This window comes from Neolamprologus multifasciatus, chromosome 11 (genome assembly GCF_963576455.1).
Source record: "Neolamprologus multifasciatus chromosome 11, fNeoMul1.2, whole genome shotgun sequence".
In the NCBI taxonomy this organism is placed as follows: domain Eukaryota; kingdom Metazoa; phylum Chordata; class Actinopteri; order Cichliformes; family Cichlidae; genus Neolamprologus; species Neolamprologus multifasciatus.
This window is the reverse complement of record NC_140449.1, coordinates 32,001,962-32,019,509: the sequence shown is the minus strand read 5'-3', so window position 1 is coordinate 32,019,509 and position 17,548 is coordinate 32,001,962. Positions and strand designations below refer to the sequence as shown.

The 17,548-nt window shown below is 40.8% G+C and overlaps 1 protein-coding gene across 2 annotated transcripts in view; it reads right to left on the bottom strand.

The window, feature by feature from the left end:
* znf385d (zinc finger protein 385D) overlaps window positions 1-17,548 on the bottom strand; it is a 102,528-nt gene that overhangs the window by 50,988 nt on the left and 33,992 nt on the right. For both annotated transcript variants that reach the window (XR_014876961.1, XM_085178308.1), the window contains exon 3: window positions 4,603-4,710. Coding sequence is in view for 1 of the 2 variants with exons in the window: in XM_085178308.1 (XP_085034434.1) it covers window positions 4,603-4,710 (108 nt within the window). In the remaining variant the exon portion in view is untranslated. The remainder of the gene's footprint in view (window positions 1-4,602; window positions 4,711-17,548) is intronic.

The following is a 17,548-nucleotide window of genomic DNA, read 5'->3' as shown; positions in this document are numbered from 1 at the left end:
CAGCTGAACACAGGCTCTATTTCTCTAATGAAGCTTTAAATTAGCAGCTGATGGATAGTAAATATATACTAAGGCAGATTTCCCAATGTAAAACATAATAATCTCATTCTGAGTAATCACCTACCCATTCAATGTTTGAAAAGGATTGATTACTCATTTAATCACGGAGCCACCACACTGCTATTTGGGGACACAGCTGATTTAACGGCGTGCAGCAGGAGCCGTGATTTTCCTTTTAAATTTTTTGATTGCTTTGAAAATGGTATGGAAATCAGGTGCAGGAAGAACTGAAACCCATCTGCCTGTCCGTCATTTAAATTTAGCGAGCTAATAGCATTGCCATGCATTTCATTACAGCATATTAGAGCGAGCACATATAATCTAATGAAGGCAAAAATACATTCGGTTTGGAACATATGATATATATTACTGAAACGCAGTGTGATGATGACAAATATAAGGACAAGAAATCCTATCATACTGAAGCTGTTATGAGCTTTGCAGAGCGAAAGCGAGCTACACGGCATTCTGAAACTCCTCAACGTGTCGAGACGCTAAAGTTTTGTATCCAATCTCTCCAGATGATTTGGAAACACAAATTTAATGATTACCCGTTTTAAAAAGGACTGTTCCTATCCATATTTTTAATTTTGTGTTGATATTTTTTGGACCACAAAAACTTTAAATCATGTACATTACTTCATCCTCTGTCCATTAAAGAGGTGCTGACATGCACAAAGAAGGAGGCACGAAGAGTAGCCACAGACAGGGGAAAAGAGTGGAAAAATGTAATCAAACATAAGCTGGCCTTCATTTGATTGACCATTCTTGCAGGAAGTGAGAAGAACTGGGATGTACCAGTCGGTGTGCTTTTTGGGAGTCCTCTGCATAACCCATTGTTTAAGGCCGCTATGTCAATTCAAAGATTTAAAGATATTTGCCGTTTCTTGCACTTTGAGGACAAGAGGACCAGAGCCTACCGACTGAAAACAAACAACGTGGCAGCTTTCCGCTACATATGGGGCCTTTTCCTGGTCAACTGCAGGCAGAAATTCATGCTCAGTGATTGTGTTACAGTGGATGAACAACTTGTGCCTTTCAGTGGGAAGGCCAGCTTCTGCAGTATATGCAGAGCAAGCATACAAAAGTGATACAAGTGATACAAAAACTGCAATTTCTTAAAATTAATGAAAAAATAAATAAAAATGCAAAGGGCCTCATGTCACAAACATGTTTTATGAGGAATACCTTAAATATGAAAATATTACAACTCTTTGTTTTAAAGATTTTGAAGAATAAAAACCGAGTTTATAGCAAAATGCATTGATTTTAATTGGGGTCATTTTTGACCCCACTCGTGGAAGAGTGTAGGTATTGGTAGGTTGTGCATGCAAGGGTTAAGATCCAAAAACAGAAAACAGTTAGAAACCATTACCACCACTGTAGCTGTATATAGTTAGATCCATAATTAGATATTAATGCAATTTTTTGTAATTTTACCTCTGTACACCACCACACAAAATATTCAAGATCTGATTAAAGTGCAGATTTTAAACTTTAATACAAGAGTTTTATCAAAAGTATTGAATTAACTGTTTCATAGGCTCAAAAGTAACTGAACAGTTGACTGATAGATTGTTTTACAGCCAAATGAGGCCTGTTCCCGTGTTGTTCCATGACAGATTAAACAGATTCCAAGTATTAAATTAGAATTTGGCATCTTCTCATTGGGCTTCTTTCTATGAGTTCTAAAGATATGTTGATGTAAGTGAAGTAGGCCATAACTGTGCTGAAAAACCAAAGTAAACTATCAGAGAGTCAGCAAAAACTTTCAAAATAACCAAATCAACAATGTGGTACATTGTAAAAAGAAGGAATGCGCCGTCCTGCTCAGCAACCACAACAATCCAGTTCAGCAACATCAGAAGCCTGCAGAAAACAACGACTCTGAATAATCACAAAATCCTTTCTAGAACACTTTCAAGCAGGTCGAGTTATCATTGTTGATGTCTAAAATTAAAAGATGTCTTCATCAGTGTAATCACAGAGAGTTTACAACAAGGTGAAAGCCAGTGGTTGCACTCAAGAACAAGGAGATCAGATTAAACGGTCAGAAAACGCTAAAAAGAGCGACATGCTTCTCAAACCAGGATTGACTCGTAGAAGAATGATGGGAAGAGAAATGCATGAAGAAACGCCAGCCTGGTCTCATGACCAACATCAGTCCATAAAATGAACACAATTCTCTGTTAAATAAGGTTTCAACTCATGATAGCGATCATGAACTCATTAGGAAATGTTCTTGAGGCAATAATCAAGTGTTGCCCTTTAATGTTGCATTCACGTTTTAGATCTATGTGCAGTCTATGGGCCAGACTTACAAACATATTACACCAGAACAAACTGGGTTTTGGTGTAAAAAAGAAATGGTCTGTATTTACAAAAAACCCACAGTGACAGTTGTGTGTCTGAGGTGAGAGATCATTTGTGCAATGATCTTGTGCAAAATGTAGGGAGGAGAATATTTAAATCAAGCGTTGAGACTGATGTTTGCACCCATTTTATTGTTGAGAGCACTGATATTTAAGGCCAGTGTATGTCTACTGTGAATATCCATGACAGCACTATGCTTTTTTCTTTTTTGTTTGGTGCACAAATTGTTTTCTCTCCTTCTCTTCCTCACTATGTCTCACCTCTCTCACAACAAGGTAGTGGGGCTTTTTAACTGTGTTTTTCAGTGGATAAATGGAGACTCTCCTGGGGTGTGAAGAGGACATTTCCTCCACCAGGTGTGCCGTGGATTCCAGCAAGTGTTCCCCACACAGGAGACAAGCCTGACAGGAATTATTATCAGGATTTAATCACAGGAAGTCAGCTGCAGTTTTAGCTGCTGAACTGTAGGTCAAACATGATCCAGAAGAGTGTCAGATGGCTTTGACTCGAGTGTGTCGATTTTGAATATGAATATACTTTATAAAAAATTATAGGTTACATTTTCTTTTTCTTATCTAACTGTTGTTGTGGGCGGTACACCCTATTTCAGCTGATATAGGGCACAAATCACACGCTATTCTATCAGATTTAGAAATATTCCATAAACCCTTTAAATTCATGCTCTCCATAGAGCCAAAGATGATGCACTGATGCAGGCTGTTTGTAAAGCAACGACGTGGTGTAGATGGAGCTTTTTTTCTGGGTTTTTTTGCAGAATTAAAGCCCGGCTCAGAGAAATCAAAGGCACCCATCTGGTAAAACTGGACTATGATTTACAAAATAAAGGCCATGTTGTAGAAAAAAATAATACTTACAACTCTAAACTCATCCTGGTAGGCATTAATTAAGAGTCAGTTTATCATAGACAATCTGGGCTCCATCTGCAAACCAACATGAAATCTCCAGGGCTGAAAAATGAAGAAACATGGAAGCAGAAAAAACGCAGTTCCTCTTGGTGCCACTCGAGGATGACTTCAAAAGACACCATAGAGCTGTATGTTAAAATGCAACTGAAATATTTATAACCTGGTTAGGGCAGTGATGGGCAGTTGTCGCCACCTGGTAAGTCTCCTCTGCACTAACTGGACTCACTGACATGGACCTTTCCACCATGTTCGTCCTATTGATGCAATTAATATTGGCTGCTGTGCAGCACCCACCATACAAGAAGCTTGTATTTTCTACTACAGAGAAAATGAGAAAGTACAGTATGATATGAGGTGCATCTCAGTGTCAGCCATATATATTTAAATTGAGCAATATACTGGGATAATCATAATTAGAGCTATTTGTATCTATTAGACATGTTTTATTAAATTTTGTATCTTTAGAATATATTTTATTATTTAATATAGTTCCATTATTTCTGTTCTTACTGTCATGGAGCAACTGTGACCACATCATTTCCTCAGGTATTGATAAACTATTCTGATTCTGATTGGTGAGATGACCTCTTGTACTGCATTGGACCCATGCAGTTTATGCAGCTTGCTAACCCAGCGGTTCCCCACTGAAGTGCATTTAAAAGAAAGCAGGTTGTAGGCCCACCCACCCACACTGACTTCACTTTTCAGACCCTAAGATCAAGGACATCTTTTTATATGCAGTCTATAATGATTTAATAATAAGTACGCATTGGCTCGTAAGGTTATTAGAATGCCGCGTTCCTGTCATTCTGTCCTGTTTCATTCATTTACATCACAAAGATATTTTTTATATCATCCTTTTGTCCGGTTCACAGGTAACACCAAACCCTAACAGAGCAAGAAATGCACACACATTTAATGCACTGCTAAATCGCTCTTTGACTGTCCCAGCGCAGTGAATGAAGACAATTCCACTTTTTCTCTTTAAAACTTCTGTGTTAGCCTTTAATCTTACCCTTTAGCCACAGTGACAGTATGTGTTACCGTGTGCAAGAGAATACCTTCAACTCAAAGACAGTATGGCTGACAGCAGGGCAGGAAGAGTTTTAAACTTTCTCCTGTGCAGGTTGTGATGTGATGCCATTTTTCTCATTTCTTTCTTTTTTCTTTTCAGTGTTCATCTCTTGCAGGAGTACTTGTGACTTCTGAACTTTCTTTCCTCTTCAGAAGAAAACTTCCTCACCTGTGAGTTGAACCTCAGCTGGCAAACGCTGCAGGAGACGTGCTTCCTCTTGGCGGTGGGAGGGAGTCCGAGGGTGTGATGGAGGACGGCTTTCTGCACCGGGTCCATCTGGAGGATGGAGAAAGACGCACGGAGAGAGGATAATTAAAACGGTGCTAAAGCCGACCTGTAAATCAGCTTCATTCCGCTCGCTCGCTTGACTGTGAAAAGAAAACAGGCTGCCTGGGGCTTTCTAGAAAGCCAGACATCCATCTTTCCCTTCAACAGGTGATTTCTGGCTTAAACATTAAAACTGAATTAATGGTCTATTTGCTTACTTCAGGCATACGCCACCACTCTTTACTAATCTTACAGTAATGGCTTTTGGCAAACTCCCTCAAGGGAACAGTTAAAGGACACCTGTGGCTTTTTTATGCTATTTTTACCAGCATGTTCTCACCTGAAAGCACATTAAATTTAACTTGCTAGAAGGTGAGCGAGATCTTTCCTATGCCTATCAAATCTCAGATAATATACTGTCGTTGAATGGCCACTTGAGCTTGGCTCCGAATTCAAGCCAATCTCTGTAGACGACCATAACATGCAGCACTTAACAGCATAAATAAACACAGTGGCTGTGTAGTGGTTAACACATTTGCCTGACAATCAAAGATTCCCAGGTTTGATTCTGGGAAGAGACACAAATACCTTTGGCGCTGCCTCAGGAAGAACATCTGGTTAAAAAAAAAATCTGCCAAATCAAACGTGGAACTGCCTGCTGTGGTGATCGCTTGAGAATAAAGGAGCTAACACCAGAAATAAACATGTTCACAGTAGATTTGCGACCTGTCCAGGGTGTATCCTGCCTCGTGCCCTACGACAGCTGGGATAGGCTCCAGCTTCCAACATTGCTGCTGCTTTCTATACTTTGTATGTACCCTACACATGTGAAAGAGACCAGAAAAAAGCAAATTCACTTTCAGCTCAACTCATTAAACCCCAAAAACACTGTAAAAACAAAGCAGTGTATGTTACTCTCTGGATATTGGAAATGCAGCCGCTTTATTGTGAACTGCAATTCTTTAGTGTGTAGGCATAAGTGATATCAAGCTGTGCACAGATAATAACTGTTAGCGCGATCAATTCTTTGTTCATTTGACAGAAGACACAATACCAGTGCCCAAACCCCACAAATATGAGCAAATGCCCTTCAGCTGCACAGCGACTGCGCTTTAGAACTTGCACAGCTTCACGTTGCTTGTCTGTTTGGTGTGTGTGTGCCTCCCTCTGTGTGCTGACAGAGCTTTGGGGGAACGAACAAACACATCTGCCTCTCTCGTGAAAAAGTCTGAATAGGCACCACTTGGCTGGGGAAAGTGGAAAGGTGCCGGCTGCGCGTGGGAGGATTAACTAACACACCTCGACAATTGTGCTGCAGAAGGTGGGCACAGTGATGTTACACTGTCGCTTTCAGTGGAAGCTGTTCAGCCGAACTGAAGCATTACTTTAAAAGTATTTGTGTGCAGAGGCAGAAAAAGAAGCTTTATGTATTTTTTATTGGGATTAGAAAAAGAAAAAGACGAACAGCAGTGCCACAAAGTGGAACCAGGCAGTTGGCTTTTTTAAAAAATTCAAATCTTTGGTCATCTTTAAAGTTTTACCTCTTATTGGTCTATACTGACAATGATTGCTGACATTTTGATCTTCACCCACGTCAGCCATGGGCAGGCAGCAGGAGTCAGACAAACAACTTGAAAAGGACTAAAGGAAGGGCAGTAATTGTGTGCAGGTGACAGCAATGACTGGAACGTTACAGCAGCTTGGCAGCAACAATCTGGAAAAGACCGGCTAAAAACTGTCTCTGCTGGGACTCAACCAATGCCTAGTGGGTGGGCAGAGTAGCCGCAAGGTCAGCTGTTCTCAAGAGGAGGTAAACTCTCTGAGGGCAACTTGACTATAGCTGACGTAAGACAGGGAATGGAAAATTCCAGGGAAGACACAGGAAAAGTGGGAGAAGGAAACTGCTGAACAAAAAAGCGGAGGAGGAGTTCAGACATCATCCTGACAGAAATCCCACTCTGATGATAGAGATCCCGCCAGGAACCGAGACACAGGATGAGCAGGTTCACACTGACCTAATGGTGAAGCAAATATTCTGGAGCAGAGTAAAGCACTTTGGAGCAGCGAATTATACTTCGGATTTCTAACGTAGTTCATGTGAATTATTTCCTATTGATTAAAACCCAAGACATTGTCTGGGAAGCACGATTTGTTGAAGCTTAGCCAGAGGCAACAGGCTCAGAGGAGAATCAGATGTGCTGCTTCAATGAAAGACTATTGTAATGGGAGTTTGGTACTTTTAGTATAGTTTTATAAAGTCACCAAAACCACAACAGAGAAATGAAAAAACAAGTTTATACCCTAGAGTTGTGTGTCAAAAGATATTAAGTAAACTGTGAGGTCATGATCCAAAGTTTTTCCTGGAAGAGAAAAGAACTGCAGTGGGTGACTGCAAATGCACAACAGCAAGCATGACTGGGCTGTCAACAGCGAAGAGAATGAATCTGTGTTGCCTTATTTGACAGAAATCTTATCAGAAATGCTGTTTTTGTTCATTTGAAATGCAAATATTTGCATTATCCTAGAGGAAATGCAAACTCAGTCACCAAAAGTTAAGAATAAGAATAAGAAAACTGCAGTGGATTTTCCTTTGGCTCTAACTTACAGTCTTACAGATTTGTCCCCAATCTGTAATATTGGGGAGACCAAGACTACGTCAAGACTATCATGAAGCCTAATGCAAGAAGTGCTTCACAATTGCCATCTTGGTGGAGATCATTGTAATACTGAAAAGTACCGCTTATTACCCACTGTATCGCAAACAGAAGCAATATTCAAAGCAGTCACGTTACTGTAACTGTATCTACTTGCATAGCTTTAAAATATTTAGCCTACAGACTGTCAAATTTGTTTAGATGCTGAGCAGACTGAGCATTCAAGGCAAAAATCTCTATTTTTCCATAAGATTTAACAACTATTGTAGTCATGACTAGATTTTAATTCTATTATGAAGTTAATAATATGTTTGACTCAAATGCCCTGATGACGTGTTACATTGTAACAAGCGTGCATTCTAGAGCAGCGGTCCCCAACCCCCGGGCCTCGGACCGGTACCGGTCCGTGAGTCGTTTGGTACGGGGCCGCGAGAGTAGAGGCTCAGGTGTGAAATGTATGGTTTTCAGGGTTTTTATCGCTTTTCAGCGTTATTTTGTTATCGTTTTTATCGTTAACTTGGTTTTCCTTGGTCTTTTCACGTGTGTTATGAATAAATCTTCTTTTTTTCGGTACCGGTACTAGTTTTATTTTGTTGTATTTATCTGCGACACCTTAAAGGCCGGTCCGAAAATATTGTCGGGCATAAACCGGTCCGTGGCGCAAAAAAGGTTGGGGACCGCTGATCTAGAGAACATCAGTATTAGATGGGGTAATTACTGGTTCTCTTGTTCAGTGTGTCTTTTGCTGCGTCTCCCTCCCCCTTACCCCCAACCGCTCAGCCTGGTTCTCCCAGACGGTTCTTCCTGTTAACAGGGAGTTTTTCCTTGCCACTGTTGCCAAGTGTTTGCTCATAGGGGGTCATGTGCGGGTCATGTGCTCATTGGAGGTTTCTCTGTATTACAGCAGGGTTTTTAACTTAGTAGTATAAAGCACAGATGACCAGGTGACTGCAAGATAAAAGAAACGTTTAAACACAACCATCTTAAGTTTAGGTAGCAAATTTAAAAAAAAAACTGCAGACCCAGGTCTTACATCAAAATCCATTTTGATTGCAGAGTACGTGTAATAACACATGCTTGCTTTTAATTTGACAAATTCAGTATTTTTTGCCCCTGGTCTGCCCTGCCTTTGTAAATATAGTTTGTGTTGTTTGTGTTTTCAGGAAATGTTTGTCTCAAATAGAGTTATAATCACTTATTATTCTCGCTTTGGCAATCAAAGTCCTGCAATAATAATACAAGAAAAATTGTACCAGTTGAGCTGTCACAGAAATGAGGGTGTCTCTGACAAATTACTCACTATTGTTCACAGACAATCAGCAGTATCACAAAGTAATCCTCAATCCACTGTAGCAATCATCAGCGAGGGGTGCAACTGTGTTTCATTATTACCATGATCAGACTCTGCAGTTTACCTTTATTGTCTTTGAACATCCTGTTTTGAGTTAATGTGATTTTTTTTTTTCTTACACTGCCCTTATTTACTTAATTTCAACCCAGGGGCACTCTAACTGCACACTATTAAATGTCAGGGAATCAAAATTAGGGACAAGGTGGTAAACACAGGGGAACAGTTAGGATAGAGCCAAAAGGAAAGTGAATAATGGACTTTAAAAGTTCCCACACTTTCCCCGTTTCAGGCTTGTGTGTATTTACAGAGCGTCCCTAAGGGGTTTGAAACATTTAATGTTGCCTAAAGATGAATGTGACACTTTTAGTGTGTTTGGTTGTTTAAAAGTGCTTCCAGACTGGCTGGAAAACAAAATGCAAACAGTCTAAGGTGCGAGAAACCTAGGCAAAGTTGTGCAGCTATTCCGAGTTTCACGACTTCTGATTATTCCGTGACAGAAGCAGAGAAGAGGGCAGACTAATAAAAGCTTTTCCATCTCCACCAGTATTCTCAGCAGGTAGAATGACCTAACACGCCCACTCAACAGATGGGAAACTGGAATATGTTATCAGCTTTAATGAAGAGTGTACTGACAGAAAATGAAAAGAAAATTAAATGTTAGAAACACAAAGGCGGTTCTAACGTTTCTGATATCAAGAAAGAAACTCTTTAACATCCTGCAGCTACACAGCCCAGTCTACACTGGCCACTTCCATACATACACCTATTCAGCTGTATGTATTGAAGCTAGGGATGCAACGATACCAATTCTTTCAAACCGATACGATACCGATACTTGGATCTGAGTACTTGCCGATACAGAGTACAAAAACCGATACTTCTACCACACACACACACACACAAATGCAATAAATTGGAAGACAGGTTTTATTTCATTCTCTGCAGATAAAAAATAAAATCTTATTAAAAATGACCACAAAAAAATTTCAAGTGAAAAATAAGCACTTCTGTTAAATTATTGCAGAGTCTCCACATTTTAATTTAACAAAATATCACTGAACTATTGGCACTCTCTCGAGCTTTCAGAATAATAAATAAACAAACAAACAAATAAATAAATAAATACAAATTAGGTTTGAAAATAAAATAAACTTTTAAATTTTTGCAGAGTGTCCATATTGTAAACAAGCAAACAAAATAACGAAAGTATTTGGCATTGGCGAACAAACTCCTCATCTGCCCGTGGATCATCAGTCGACTGTGCCGCCTAACCCTGTGCCTGTTTAGCGCGGGATGTCCCCCTAGTGGCCAATCTAAAAAACTACAACAGAAATGACAAGCCACCCTCTGATTAATGAAATAAGTTAGTATCGGTTCATGGTATCGGTTAACTTTTACGAGTATGAGTACGCACACATTTTACAGTATCGGCCCCGATACCCGATACCAGTATCGGTATTGGTGCATCCCTAATTGAAGCACAATGAAGCACAATGTGGCTGATCAGCCACATGGTTTGAACTGGAAGAAAGGGGATTCAAGTAACTTGAACATGGATGGATGGAATGGTTGCTGACGCCAGACTGGCTTGCCTAACTATTTCCAAAAAAGCAGATCTACTGGGATTTTCCTGCACAACAATCTGTAGGATTTACAGAAAATGAACTGAAAAAGAGAAAATATCCTACGTCAGGTCTCTTGGTGAAAATGCCTTGTTGATGTCAGAGGTCAGAGAATAACAGAATAACAGTAACTCACATAATGACTCATTACAACCAAGGTATGAAATCCAAACAACATGAACCTCGAAGCAGATGAGCTACAGCAGCAGAGCAGCTGAGAACAGAAAACTGAGGCTACAATTCACAATGTACCCGTCTTCTGATGGCTGCTTCCAGCAGGATAACATCTCATGTCACAAAGCTCAGACTGGTTTCTTGAACATGACCATGATTTCACTGTCCTCAAACAATTTCCACAATCACCAGATCTCAAATGGACAGAGCACCTTTGGGATGTGGTGGAGAAGGAGAATTGCAAACCTGCTTTATCTTTGTGATGCTATCTTGTCAGTATGGACCAAATGAAACCAAAATATTCTTAGGAAGGTTTCCAGCATTAGTGGGAGATCGACAAATGGGCTGCGGCTGCAGTGAAGCGAACGCTGTACCTGTCTGTCGTGGTGAAGAGAGAGCCGAGTGTAAAAGTGAAGCTCTCAGTTTTTCGATCTACGTCCCTACCTCACCTGTGGTCACGAGCTGTGGTTAGTGACTGAAAGAACGAGATCGCGGATACAAGTGCCGGGCTTCCTCCGAAGGATGGCTGGCCTCTCCCTTAGAGATGGGGTGAGGAGTTCAGCCATCCAGGAGAGGCTCAGAGTAGAGCCGCTGCTACTCCACATCAAAAGAAGCCAGTTGAGGTGGTTCGGGCATCTGATAAGGATGCCTCCTGGGCGCCCTCCCAGGTGAGGTGTTCTGGCATGTCCCACCGAAAGGAGGCCCCAGGGCAGACCCAGGATATGCTAGAGAAATTATATCTCTCGGTTGACCTGGGAATGCCTTGGTCCAGGCAAGCTGGAGGAGGTGGCCAGTTAGAGGGAGGTCTGGGCTTTTCTGCTTAGGCTGCTGCCCCCGTGACCTGACCCCAGATAAGTGGAGGCAACACGTTCTCACTCCCAAAGCGTAACATTTTACGCTAGGTGACAAATCGTCAACATATTACGTTTTCGGCTACCCACCACGTTCCTAAATGACGACCTCGGCAAAATGAGGAAATATGAGAACCGTATGGACTCAATCTACAAATGTTCGCTCTTTTTCTTCAAATCGCTTAGAAACACGCTATTTAACATCATTAAAGTCCTGGATAAGCTCAGGAAAAAGGTTATGGTTAGGGCTGGGGATAAGGTTAGGTTTAGGGCTGGAATACAGGGCTGGAACGTCTATTACCGCGGGAGCGTCATTGCACTGGATTTCAGCCATACCCCGCCGCGTACCATAAGAACGCCGAAGGTCTCCTTTCGCGTTCCTCAGGAACGCCGCGGGACGTGACAAAACGTCGGTATGTTACGCCTCGGGAGTGAGAACGGGCTGGTGGAGGAAGATGGATGGATGGATGGATAGTTGCCATGACGAGTTACAGCAGTTTTGTAAGGACTACACAACGGAGTTTGTAGCTAGGACAAGTCTGTGTAACCTATATTTTTCTATAAAAAGGTATTCCATCATGAGACATCCTTGAACCTGTGATTCTGCAAACCAGTATGGGGATCAATATATCAGGATATAACAAGTATATTGTTAACATGCGACAGACAGACGAACGCTGTCATAGACTAATAAAGGAAACACAAAAACACAGGTGCAAATGGTCACAAGTGAACATCGTATTAAGAACCAAATTTTAATGAATTTGCTTCCATTATTGCAATAATATCAATATTTATTGATTTATAAGAGAGGGTCTGACTCAACTGTTGTAAGTAGAATTAACATTAACATCTACAGCGCAGTGTTCGCAAACAGTCTTGACTGGGAAGAAAATGTCAACGTTTCAAGCATGTTTGCTGAAGTGCATTAGTCGTGTAGGCAATGTCAAGCAGGTAAAAGAAAACAATGGCGGCTTTTTTAACCGAAACACACTCGGTATTACGCAGTGAAATGTGAAGCCTGGCGAAGATCAGCCTGGAAACATCAAAACACTGTCTCTGCACTGCATTAGCAGAGACGGGACTCTCCTCAGCCTTTGCCCTGACACACTTTGTTGCCGAATTGGACAGAAAGACAGAGTTATGCAACTGTCTACCTTTGTACTGTAAATCTTGCCCAAGTTATTTGGAAAGAGAGAAGAGGATGACACACGGATCTGGCGAGGCTCTCTGGCTCAGGAAACTCTACAGCAGAGAACCACACTCGCTGCAGCCCGCTGTGAAAGTGGAGCCTGCGCTGTGGAACGCTAACGCCAGTTAAAAACATCTGGGCCATAAGAGAATGGGTGACCTCTTACGAGAAACACGCACTGGGCGAGAAACATGTTATTCCTCTTTCATTCTGGCGCAGATGCTGTGAAATGAATCCGCAGTGACGAGGCCGCAAAAAGTAGCATAATTAGTGAAGATTTTTGTAGCTATTCGTGGAAATATCATCAATCATCGGGCATAACGTGGTGAAAACGAGACTCGGGACTCTCTATCTGAATTTATTCTTCTGTGCTGTTCTTGGCTGGGCTGTTAATTTATCAACAATTCTCCATCGAAAACCCCCCCGGCCACTGCGCACGTATCTTTTTAAGAAATCCCCCTGTCATGTATCATTTAATTCCTCCCCACGCCGATGTGTGCTCGGCGAATGCTCGTCTGCAGAGAGCAGCTGCAATGCCAGAGCGATGTTATTCCTTTGCTCCCTTCAACCACCCACGGAGCCACACACTTCACATGGACCACGCCTGCCAGAGACTGAAACGTTGCCGGAGCAAATGTACCACGACCCACATATAATCCACATATAACACCCACACACCAAAGGCATATCACAGACTCCCATTCTGAAGCCTGCAGCAGTGTGCAGTGCACCATCTCCAGCTGCAGCAAATTCAGTGTCATCTTTCAAATCACTTCCTAAAGCTCTAATATGCAGTTTTTCCTCAGCTGGTCGAGTTCCAGCACCAAAACCTGTCAATCATCCTGATGAGCTGTCTGCCTCGAAACAGCCTCTCGCCCCGGGCGTAGGTAACCGTAAAGCCACCACAGCCGATCAGCGAGCAGATGGCGAGCACAACCGATCTGCAATTAGAGAAAAAGAAATGTTTGCGGTGCTTTTTGAATAGGTCTCGCAGTCACGTAAACATCCCTAACAGGGTTGATAACGCAAATTTAGGTGAATGTTGCAGGTTTAAGATTAAACACGTCTATATTTAAGTTTAAAAAAAGCCTTTTCTGTTTCTTTCTCCTGTTTACAAAAAAAGTAAATGTATTTTTCTTCCCCCCCGGCGCTCTGTCTGTTGGTGTCTCCTTTCATTCCTCGGACTGTGTTTGATTTCTACTGATGCGTTTGTGTCAGGGGAGACGTCGGCAGAGTGTCGACAGCGAGGGAGAATAAGCAGGTCATTCGCTGGATGCTATCTGACAGCCCACAGAAGGCCTGTCCATCTCAAAGTTCAGCGCAGCATCCGCCGCTGACGCTACCCCACTCAGCGCTGCCGGATAATGTGACAGGACATGACAGTGATGAGCTGAGATGGCGGTCGACACTGGCTGACGTTTACAGCGGACGGCTGGTAAAAGGGTCAGAAACACACACTGAGTGCTGTCTTTTCTGGCTTTGCAAGCATTCAAATCCCATTACTCGCCGATATGGGTTTGCGTGTGACAGCAGTTAGTGCCAGTCAAATAGGCTGGATTTGAAATACACACACGGAGCATCACATAATCAATTATTTGACATTTTTGGATTAATTTGTCCCTCTGAGTTGTTTTCAGGGGGATTATAATCACTTTGAAGCAGCAGTATGTCACATTTTTACTGATCTACACCATAAAATGGCTGCAATGTAACTGCAGGAGGCTGGTTAGTCAATACCAATAACTTAATAATGGCCCAGCAGGGAGATTCTTGCTTTTTCTGTAATGTTTTTGTCACTGTTCTCTGTGAGCAACAGCATTTGTACATGTACCTTTATGTTGGATTAGAATCCTCACAATTGAGATAAATGAGTGTGTTGCTTTTGTATGTTTTCATCTTTATTATGTCAAGACAGTTGAGAATTGGCATTGTTTTCATTGCTGTGTCTTGTTATTCAGTCAGTCCTTCATTTGCATGTATCCCTGTCTGTCTGTGTTGACTTATATAAAAAGGGATGTTTTGCAGGTCATCTGACTTGCATACGAAATGATCCCTATGAGTGCCACCGATTCAGATGTTGATGATGTTGATAAGATTATTAAAAATATTTAAAGAACATAGAAATTTAACAGTAAAATGCAACACTGTTGCAAATAAAACAGAAGTTTAATGCTGCAGAACATCATTAATCTGGTGAGTAGGTGCACAGAGCAATGAAATAAAGATTTTAGTTTTTTTTAGCTCTGAATGCTCCAACTTGTTTCTGAGGTCTTTGCTGCACATTACAGCTCTGAAGTGACCAATCGTTTAAAATGCACACTTTAAATGTTATATTACTCTACAGTGCTTTTCCTCTCACACGCGCTCACTGTCCTCCGCTTTGTCTGCAGCGACTGTGTTGCTTCAGTCTCTGTTCCAATTGTATTTTTAATCTCTTGATTTTTCTCCATAATATAGTTTCATCTTCCTCTGCACAATTACCCACTTTGTTGTCAGTACACGTCTCAATAACTGTGACTGATCAGGTGCTCCCAACAACATCATTAGTGTGAATGCAGAAGGGGAAACCCTGGTTTAACTTAGTGAGCGGATAACTAACTCTGTGTCCCCGCTAATCCTGATCTCCAATGTTAGGGTAACTAAAAATTACCTGGAGTATATTAGCTTGCTTCAAAGTACAAGTACCAGCTGTATAAAATACAGAAATATGTGGAATAGATAGACTGATAATAGGAGGTGCAGAGGACTGAGAGAAATACAAAATATAATGACCAGAACTTAAAGAAATCACATATGAACAATAGAAATAATAAAATAAAAGTATATTGAAACATATGAAACAAATGAAGGAAAAAGATGAGCAAAAATGATAAAAGCTGTATTCTAACTCCATAAACCGCAGCTAAATTCCAAAAAGCTGATTTTGTTCATCTGGACTGAGGGTTTTCAAAATGCTACGTCCAGATGAACAGAATCAAGTTTTTGGGATTTTCTTACCCGGACGATTGAGCATGCATCAATACACCGAACAGCCAAAATATAAGGCCAGCGTCTCCAGGTGTAGTGCACAGAGGCGCTCTTTAAGAGAGCAGCTGGCTGTAGCTCAATGATGAGAAGCCTCAGCAAGGGCAGAGAACAAACTGGTAATTACATTAAGAAGTCCACAGTGCCTCACTGCCTAACTGCACCTGTGTGACTCAGTTTAGTAGATTTGTTGCTGGAGATGAGTCTTTCCCATTGTGTGTGTGTGTGTGTGCACAATTGTATTCGTGTGTGTGTGAGAGAGGAGTACTCACAACCACAGAAAACTCAATGCTGTGAGTGGTAGTCACTTTACTTTAGTCAGCCATAAAGTGCAGATAAGCTGAGGCTGCAGTAAAGAAGTTACTGAAAGGGAAGAGAGCCGTTATAAACAGGAGCGCGGCTCCCAGCTGCACCTGATTGTTTACCATCACATTATGTGAACATAATGTGATCATTTCTTTTATTTTAATTTGCACGATTATCATTAGTATGGCTATAATACAATACCCCATTACAAATAACAAACACACACAGAGCACATATAAACAAAACGTTTTTTTCTTTCCACATTTGTTCTGTGAAACTGATACTTTGTTAACACAAACGTATGTTCGTAAGCTTTATTTCAGATGTGTTGCAGTTCTGGCTCATTTACACCAGTAGAGCACGTCTCTATTTTGCTTTATCATCTTGTAAGCAAAAAACAAAATGCTGGTTTACTATGCAGTATAACTCAGACCTTTTCATTATGCATGTGGATGTATATACATAATTTATGTGAGCAAACAAATTACAGATTGGGGCTTAGCAGTTCTTATAGGTGGAGATCTGCTCTCTGTGCACAGCAGCATTCCTGGTTTTCAAATCCATCGACTCTGGACGGAAAAAGAATCGACTCTTCTGACATTACAGGCTCAATATTCCATACATGAAGATTTTGGATTTAGTGCGTAATAATACCTGATTATGGCTTGGAAAACGTCACTGTCCTAGAAACTGGAGCTCAACAGACTGGATCTGAATCTGTCCCAAGTTTTTGTGGTTAATGCTTTTTGTGTTTTGTTTTTTTGTTTTTTTAAAAAAGAACACATATCATGTATTAACACATGAGAATTGTTAAATCTTAATAGCTATAGCTTGATGTTATTGCTATTTTCACTATATCAGATCAGCTGAAACACTCAGTTTATTTAAATCCAGGTTGAAGACTCACCTGTTCTCAGCTGCATTTGAATAAAGCACCAAATCCACACTTTTAAGCTTAAATTTCAAAACTTACATTTAACTACTGATTTTATCTACTGTTCTGATTTTATCTGTTTTGATTTTATATACTGTTTTGTTTGTTTGTTTGTTAGTTAATTAGTTTGTTTGTTTGCTTGTTTTAATCAATTTTAAATCATGCTTTTTATTTGTTTTTGGTTTCTAATGTCTCTGTAAAGCACTTTGAATCACCTTGTTGTTGAATTGTGCTATACAAATAAACTTGCCTTGCCTTGCCTATATTTGTAGCAGTTGTATATGCATATTCTTTAAGCAGCAAGATAGCACATAACTGCCCAATCCCACATACACAGTGCATACATAACAGAGGACAGGAGCTCTATGCACACAGTGTGCTGTATTTTAAATATGTTTATATGTTTAACATGGTGTTTAAACATGATACAGAGAGGGAGAGAGAATGACTGGTTAATGAGGTCTAAATGCTCTGTTCACCATCATTCAACTCGCTTACTATTCACTAAAGTGGAATAAATGACCTGTCAAACCTAATTCTTTTCTCTATGTGTCTCCCAATTACATCCAGCACCTGACCCAGTCCGTTACTTCATCATCAGACAACACTGTAGATTGCTGCGACACAGAAAGGACTCCACTCCAGGCACTCATAAAAAAAAAATCAAAACAAAACAAAACAAAGGTTAAGCACCTAAAAATAATCTTGTTTGGTAAATTAATTAAAATGTGTAAATAGA